The sequence below is a fragment of the Chinchilla lanigera genome, unplaced genomic scaffold (genome assembly GCF_000276665.1).
Source record: "Chinchilla lanigera isolate Chin_1 unplaced genomic scaffold, ChiLan1.0 scaffold00091, whole genome shotgun sequence".
NCBI classification, from domain to species: Eukaryota; Metazoa; Chordata; class Mammalia; order Rodentia; family Chinchillidae; genus Chinchilla; species Chinchilla lanigera.
The window spans coordinates 8,946,592-8,955,502 of NW_004955492.1; the positions used below are offsets into that span (position 1 = coordinate 8,946,592).

Genomic DNA, 8,911 nt, shown 5'->3' on the forward strand with positions numbered 1-8,911 from the left:
GAGACCCCAGAGTCCACAACCTCCTATGGAATTTGAGGGGAGGGCATGTTCCCTCAATGCCAGAACCCTTCTTGACCCTGACATGCCAAGACAGAAAGCCAGACAGTAGTATCCACAGGTCAGAATTTATTTCATACCCGCCCCCCTTACAGCATTTTCAAGTACAGGATTCTGCCCAGTGTCATTCACACGTGGACACAAAAGACACGACTTCATAAGGCACCAGGTTGTGGCAGGCTAGAGAGGAGCCCTGCTCCCACTTCGGCTTGTGAGATTCCTGGGCAGATTCCTGGGCTGGTAAGTCGGCCAAGCAGAGAAGAGAGATTGCGAAACGTCCATTTGTTCACATGTAGTAAAAGGAGGACAGTCTGGAGTCCAGTTCAGTGTTTCTACATTATGATATCAGCCTGGACTGTAGGACTTAGGCCTAAAACCCTCTGCAAACCAAGCTGCACATTTAACCATTTTGGCTTTGAAGTGAGTCATCATATTTAATCCAAACACATACCTTTAAAATTTTCTCAGCCTATATCCTTATTTTTCAAGAAGAAAAATGGAGGAAAACTTCAAGTACAACCATACCTCATTATTTTATAAATGCAGCAACATACAGTAATTAAAAACTGTGACATTTAGATGTCATCCAGCTAGACGTGAGCAAACTTTCAAGTGAAGCTTCCCAAATGGGGCTAGGCAGTGCCCTGCACTTACAGCCTCTCATTACACCCCACGGTAGAGGGCACAGCCCAGTCATGGTGCAGACTTCTTTCAAGTTTGTTTTCTACTTTAAAAACTCATTTGCTGGTAGGTGTGGTGGTACACCCCTGTAATCCCAGCACTTGGGAGGCTGAGGCAGGAGAATCATTCAGAGTTCAAGACCAGCCTGGGCTACAAAGTGGGCTCAAGGCCATCCTGAACTGCACAGCGAGACCCTGTCTCAAAAAGACAAAAACAAAAACAAACAAACAAAATCAACTCATTTGCTTTTCTACATTTTATTATAACATGTGAAATGACTTCCAGTTAAGTAACCAGTCCCTCCCTACTCTGCATGTAGGCTGACAGGACCTCATCTGGGAACCTGCTTTCCAGTGAGGAAAGCCAGGGACAACTAGATGGCTACAGGAAGTTGGTCTGATACAAACATTTCCATAACTGAACCAATTTTTTTCACTCAGGTTTAACTAAATACTTCAGGAAACTATGACTGATCCCAATTTCAATGTGTAGAAAAATCAATAGGAAACAGTCTATGTATTTTAGTGGTTTAAAGATTAACCTTTGTTAAACAAATTCTTTCACCCTATTTACTAACAGGAAAAGAAGCCACTAAAGTATGGCCTGATCTTTTACTATTTTTCTACAGAAAAAATACAAATTAGCTTTTTTTTAAATATAAAAAAGGTAACACAAAACCCACAGAGATGAAACTCTGCTACCCAGTGGCTTCATAGAGATGCCCCTGGCCAGTTACTGAAGTGACTCTGGTGACTGCTTCACCCAAGGCAATCTCGGAAGCAGACCCATCCCATCTGAGAGGACTCTCCTCTTCAGGACTGTCTTCAGAGGGTTTAGCTTTAAGACCACTACCTTAAGGGTCCCCTGAGTACGGCTTTGCGACTGCTCCACAGCGAGGAAACACCTGGTGGCCACAACTGGGCCTGACATAGTGCTGTCTTTGCTGCAGGCCTCTGGGAGCCACTGGGGTCTTAACAGGTCTCCAGACATGTTCATTTTACTTCTTGTTTTAAAATGGTCTCAAAAATGTGCAAATTAAGATCTATTTGAGGGGCTGGGGATTTAGCTCAGCGGCAAAAGCGCCTGCCTGGCAAGCGCAAGGTCGTGAGTTCGGTTCCTGGTACCAGAGAAAAACCAAAAACTGAAAAAAAAAAAAAAAAAAAATCTACTTGAAATCATGGCTAGTGTATAATCAAAAACATGTCTGTTCCAAGAAGAGGCGATGAGAAGAGGAAGCTAAACCATTCTCACAGGCTTTGTGGCCACTTCCCCCATTAACTGTTTAAAAGTCTGAAACCATAGCAGATACCGGGCTTATGCATGTTCACATGCACGCACACGGAGGACGTTTTGCCTGACTCAAGCAGAAAGGTGCCAGCGTCCCACAGCATCTGCTGCACCTCTCGTGGCAACGGATGCCCTATGGATCGGCAGAGGGTGTAGCTTAAGACACCAGACAGCAGCTCCCTCTGTCCCACCACCAGGACTAGGCAGCTAGGGACGAGTTAGTCCCCCGAGCAACCACCAAGCTCTGATCTCAATGTGAGTCAGTCCCTAAAGATAGCAGGAGAGCTGTGGTGGCAGGGCCTTCTGCAGGGCACTTTGGCTTTTTTCATATAGTGTGGGAACAACTGATTTTACAATGAAAAAACCCCAATTTCAAACAGTCTTCCTTTTTGGTCTACGCAGTGCCAGGAGTCAGTGAGATGGGATGGGTTGTTTCTGTTTTTTTGTTTTTTGTTTTTTGGTTGTTTTAAAACTTAAGCAATTGAGTATTACTTGGTGACAAAGGAACAGGTTTGAAGTTTTGTAGACAGAGGTCTCTCACTGTTTTCTCAGACTTTTTGCTCTTAAAAAAAAAAGGTACAGTTTGTGCAGAATTTCAAAGCTGAACTGTTCCCACAAAGGCTGCCGTGTGCACACAGTGCACCAAGCACCAAGCAGCCCTTAATCCAGAGGGTCAAAACCACAACTCCCCGCTTCATCTGTCTGTACATGGTAATGCGGCAACATTTCATTCTTGACATCCCGCTCTGAGTGTTCTTTCCATATAGATATAAATTAATCCCGAGGTCTAGAGCTCTAAATTTCCAGAGTTGTGAAAAATTCTTAACTTATTCCAAAATTCCTTTAACTTTCTTACCTTGCGTAAGAATCTTATCTCTAAGCTCCAACAAGCAAGAAAATTTAAGGGATGGAGGAATGCACAAGCTGAGGGCTCCTCTGTGTGTGCATTTCTCTCTCTCTCTCTCTCTCTCTCTCTCACACACACACACACACACACACACACACACACACATACACAGTCATTCCCCTTGGCACCACCTGAGGGGTGGCTGTCTGTACAGCCCCATAGCGTCACGCCAGGCAGCAGTACTTCCCCCACCAGGACTTGGAGAGGGTCCTCACTTTGTCCGGGGCTCTGCTCTTACACTTCCTGGGCTGCTGCTGGGAGTCTGAGTACTGGATGCCAGCCACAATGGCAGCATCAAATACCTCCTTGAGGTTCTTCTGAGTCAAGGCTGAGCACTCGATGTAGGAGACGGCTTTGATTTCCTCGGCACACAGCTTTGCTGCCTCCTCAGGCACTGGCTTCTCTCTGCATTTGTCCAGCTCAATGAGCACTTTGACATCCTCTCTGAGGTCTGACTGTGTCCCAACCAGGATGATGGGGGTTTTGGGGCAGTGGCACCGGATCTCAGGCACCCACTTCTCACAAACATTCTGGAACGATGCAGGACTCACCACACTGAAGCACAGTAGGAAGATATCTGTATTGGTGTAGCAGAGGGGCCTCAGCTTGTCAAACTCATCCTGCAATCAAGCACACACCCACAGTTACCCACAGGTAATCAGCTCTCACCGGCAAAAGATACCTTAATGTACTTTGCCCAGCCCTGATCAGTGACGGGAACCCTCCTGGGCTACAAGGAAGAGCTGGTGTCTCAGAACCGACCTTGTTGCTTGCCCAGCAGCTATAGGGCCAGTTCCATGGCCAGTGCCGCCCTAACAATGCAAACTACCCTATGTGTTCCTGGAGTTCCTGGTCACCAGGCTATGCACCATAGAAAAGGCACTTAAAGCAGGGTGTCTAGAGCCAGTTTGCTTCAATTTGCCTTCAGCCTAGAGTGATCCTAACTGATTCTCTCAACCCTTGGAAATCAATTACTCTTCTAAAGTTCAGAGCACACCCTACTGGCACCCAGACTCCAAACTCACCCTGGCAAGCCCCATCTACAAACACAGTGCCTCTCTTCATGATCCCAGCCCTGCCCTTCCCTATAACAGCGTGATCGATGCTGATTCCATCTCATCTGCCTGGTACATACAAAGTGCAAAGCGATGTGAATGAGACACAGGGCACACCCAGGAAGGAGCTGGGACCTGTGTTAGGCCAGTCCCTGAAAGCTCAGAGAACATGTGCCCCAGTGTCACAGACACTGGTTAATACAGCCTCATTCTGACTGTACCCTTATACTTCCTAGCTGTGGCCTTGATCTTCTCCCTCTGAAGTTCCACGCACAGTGCTTTGGACAGATAAGGAACCAGAGAACAGGCAGACTTGCCCTATGCTGTAGAGGCTTAGTTCAGAGAAGTGAGAATGGATTAAAAATAAATAACCCACTTGGCATTAGGGCTCAGCTGTGGTCACCACCAACAGACACACATAAACGCCATCTTCAAGCAGGCACAGTGTCAGATGAGTCTCCACATCAGCCTCTCCTATCAAACATCCTGTAATGCTCGAAGTCCCAAACCCAACCAACCAGAAACTTCCACTCAGCCCTTTCCTGGGGAAGTGCTCATACCACCTCACATAAAATGCGTATCTTTGGGCACTGCCACCCTCAGGTCTAATGTTACTGATGATTTCCCAATGGCAAGAAGAGGTAAACACTTTTTGTGTGTTTTTCATCACCCAACGGGAATATGCTGGTTATCTGCCAAGTCCTATTTACAGGTATTTTCTCCTCTCCCCATAGCCTCTTTCTTGGGGCAGCAGTCTTATTTGACTGTTCTTCACCTGAGGATCCAGGGTCCCCGTTGGGGGAAACAAGTAATTGCCACAGTGGACTCACTACACTCTCAGACACGAGTACAACATCACAGCGTGTCCCTGACCTGTGAGGCACTTGAAGGAAAGGCTCAAAGAACACAACTTCTGTTTCTTAGTGCCAGCTCTGTGCTGCAAAAATAAACTCAGAAAGCTTACCAGGCAATCACAGCTCAGCCCTCTAAGCCTGCAGTGTGAATGCTGAACAGAACTCTGCTTGGGGCAGGACCAGCTTGAGACAGGAGACTGGACTGGAGCACCCTCCCGTCAGGCTGCACCCTGATTTTTTCCCTAAGTATCTCATGGGTCAAAAAGCTGAAGAAACAGTCAGCCTCTATGGGCATCTCTGTAGAAGACACCTGCAGCTGCACTCCCTTCTCGTGACCAACGGCATGTTCCTTGAGACTGTCCATCCATCTCTGTCCTATTTGCACCAGACTCCATTAAGTGCAGTCTTAAAAGCTCCATCTCACATCAGCACACACACACCAGCCTCCTCTGTGAACCCTGAGGCACCAGAAGTGAGCTCCCAGCTCATTAGCCCCCACAGGTGCCCATAATCATCCAGTCAATGCTCATGTTCCTTTTTCTGCCCAAGGAGATTATGTTCCTTGGCTGGACTATAAGGACATGTTGCAGGTGTCACATCAAGTCCATCAAAAGGAAGTTTACCAGATGGGGACCAGGGAGTGTGGAAAAGTGTCACCACTCTGACCAGCTCTGCTGCAGTCTCAACCAATGCTAACCTGTGCTTGAGGAGCACGGATAATCCCTGGCCTCATCCTCTTATCAGCAAGTACTTTGCAAAATGAGTTTTTGAAGCTGGCTCTATACTGGTCTTTAGATGGTGCCCTATTGTTACTAGCAGGTATTCTCCATCAGCCAGCACAAAAGTTAGGGAGTAATAATTCACAAAAGCAGTGAGGAAAACTGGAAAAACAATTTCCAAACGCACTAAAGCTTATCAGCTCAGTGCCAAACCTCTTCCTTAATTGTAAACTTTGCAACAGTATTTCCAAAATGATTCTACACTTCCCTGACTTTTAAACAGATGATACTAAGGGAAAATCCAACTCTTCTTTGATGATCTGCATCATTTTTCAAAATTTTCCTAGTAACAAGCAGTTCCTCCTTCTTGAGTCGACCTGAGGGCCCCCAGTGGTGGCTTGAGGCCCTTTATCTACACTGTACTACTCCCTTCTTAACTCTTAGACACCCGCTGTCCTCTCTCCGGCCTCCAGCTCTGTGGAGGGCAGACCTGTCACTCGTGTGTGCTCCAGAGCCTGGTGGCAGCTGATGGTGCCCGAACAACATGTAAAGGCAGCTCCCTGTTGGCGGCCCTGGGATCTATGCTTTGGGACTCCTATATTTCCTGCTTTATCTCTGGTCTACAGGCTGTTCCCCAAGGAGTTCCAAGTCCTGAGATACTCTTCTGCCCACTTTCTACAGATGGGAAACCTGACCCTCTTGCTTTACACAAAGCAAAGTCACCTGAATTACTGATACCTGTGTGACATTCGGAAGGAACAAGTACCAGAACAGACTGTGTTCTTTGACTTTCCTGTCCTGTGGCAATAAAACAAAGATCACGTTTGGTTTCTCCCTCTCATGGTGAAAAGAGCTGAGGTGCTCTGAGGCTGAGTGTCAACTCACACTGCTATGGGCACCACCAGACTGGCATTCCACGGGGATCAAGGCTGCTCAGCCTTCTGCCATCCCAAGTCTAGAAAATAAAATCTGTCTCAGCCCTGAGTATGTTGTTCTTGGGTAGGTGAGCAGCTTGGAAGTCCTGACTTGGATGAGGTGCTGAGAGTCCCTAGAAAGCCAACTTCACAAACACAATGGACATCTCCTGGCACCTGAGAAAATGAGGACACACTTTCACCTGCCTACAAGGTGTCCCTGGTACTTCCACAAACTGGGGACACACTGGAGACAAGTTCATCAACTACCACTTGGGCAACAAGCAGGGCCCAGGACTCAGAAGGCCCCATACATTCTTGGTGGCTGGACCACCTCATGAGGTGATGATGAGCCCAGCAGCTCCTGGGAGCACCAAGGGGATCCCACACCCTCTTCATCCCTCCCTGGCTGTTCCCACCGAATGCCCAGTCCTTGAGATAAGAATAAACACTCTTCATGGGCAAGACCGTAGTGCACTCCTTCCTCCCTCTAGCTTGGAGCGGCCCTGCAGGCACATCTCTGCTCAGGCCTGGGGCTGGTCTGAGGTTAAATCACAGTGAGGGAAGGGAAGCCCTGATGCTTACTGACAAAAGCTCCAGCATCTCTTTGAGCAAATTCTTAGTTATCTCTGACCTTTAATAAGACGACTATAAGGTATCACCAGCCTACATGAGAAATGATTACAAAGCATCAGTTTTTTTGATAAAAACCAGAACGTGAGGGACATCAGGAGCTCCATAAGATAAGAGCTGTTTCGCTGCTGCTTCCTCCTCCCTCCTCTTCTGACCAGAATGGCAGGGCCAGGCTGACTGCTGGTTCAGAGGTGTCCTGATTTCTCCCTCCTACCCTCCCTCCTGCTCCACCGGGGCCAGCCCAGGGGTGGGTGAGCCCACCCACTCCCAACCCAGTACCCACACCAACCCACTACTCACCACCCAGGAGGCTTCAGAAAGACCCAGTTACTAAGGGGACCAGTGGAAACACAGCAAAGGTCATTTGGAAACCTTTAAAAGGCCGCTTCCTTTCCCAGTGCTGAGTGTAACCTGATACTGACCTGTCCTGCAGTGTCACAGAGCTGGAGTCTCACAGGCCGCCCATCCACTGACACCACAGCTTGAAAACAAGACAGATGATTATCAGGAGGAGTCTTTTACCCTTCCAGAGGGCGGACAGTCTCAGCTTGCTCTACCATTCTTGATGCAAACTGCTGGGCTCCTGCTTTGGCTCTTCCCAGAACAAGGAGGGCCATGGGGGTGTTTCTGTACACAGACCTCCAGGTCTGGCAGGTCCCTCCCCTGGCAGGAACAAGAGGGCAGCAAATCCCTGAGTCCTGGATGGTGCCCCTGGAAGAGCCTGAGCTTTCCTCTCAGCTCTGGAAGATTTATTTTCCTATTACACTTGTTTCAAAGGACCTAAAAGCAACACGGGATTAGGAGCCAATGTGGCAGATTTAAATCATGGAAATCTCACAAATAATTGTTTCCCTTGGGAAAAGTTCCTGACTTCAGGGTTTATCATAAAATTAGCCATTTCAGGAACTTGTACAAACACAAGCTACAAATCCCTGTGTCTAGAAGAGGGTAACCCCCATGCCCCTCCGTTCAAAAACAGGATTAAAGAGGAGGAGAGGGGGGAAAGCCTGCCACCTTTCCACTAGAGTGATTATGCGGGTGGATAGGCTATGGTTTCTACTGGAATTAAGCAATGTCTTTTTGCGCACAACCTTGTAATTGTTTTTAAACGCTTGGGACTGGCAACTAGGAAGGCAACCAGCAATACAGCTGGACTTCACCTAAGGTGCCCCCAAGGGGGGGAGCCGCGGCGTCAGGCCCTGGCCATCTGGCTCTGCAGGTCACAGGGGCACATTGTTTTTTAAGAAGCCACTAGCTTCTGTGAAATCTAACTTTTTCTTAAAATCCAAAAAGACCTGAGAGATCACGATAAAGGATTCTTTCACCTTTGTATTTCACCACACCCTATAGGTAAAAACTTGCCTAGGTTAAAGGAAGCCAGTGCCACCAGAAGCCGAGCCGGCGGGGAGGGGCGGCCGGGCTGAAGAAAGGAAGGCTCCGCGCCAGCCCAGCCCTCGCGTGCCCAGGCCGGCACCGGGGCGCACTGCGGCGGCTCTTCAAAGCCGCGCGCCGCGCCGCGCCGCCCCGCGGAGTTACAGTCCGACCGGACCGGTCCGGATCCCCCCACGCCCGGTCCTCCGCCCCGCGCCCCGGCGCCGGCCTGACAATGTCCCGCGCGCGCCCGCCCCGCGCTTACCCGAGAAGTTGTCGAAGGCGGTGGGGATGTACTCGGTCGGGTAGCCGTTGGTGGTGTAGCTCACCACCAGGCTGGTCTTGCCCACCGCGCCGTCGCCGACCAGCACACACTTGACGCCGCGCCCCTCGGCGGCCCCCGCGCGTCCCCGGCTTCCCGGCGCCCCGGGCC

At 49.1% G+C, this 8,911-nt stretch overlaps 1 protein-coding gene across 1 annotated transcript; it reads right to left on the reverse strand.

The window, feature by feature from the left end:
- Positions 1-2,411: 2,411 nt before the first annotated feature.
- Positions 2,412-8,911, reverse strand: Rhou (ras homolog family member U; the record flags this gene model as incomplete). The annotated part of the gene is given in 3 exon segments (XM_005405025.2): positions 2,412-3,552; positions 7,530-7,588; positions 8,744-8,911. Coding segments are annotated over 3 exon segments (683 nt in total), but the record flags the coding sequence as incomplete, so codon positions are not given.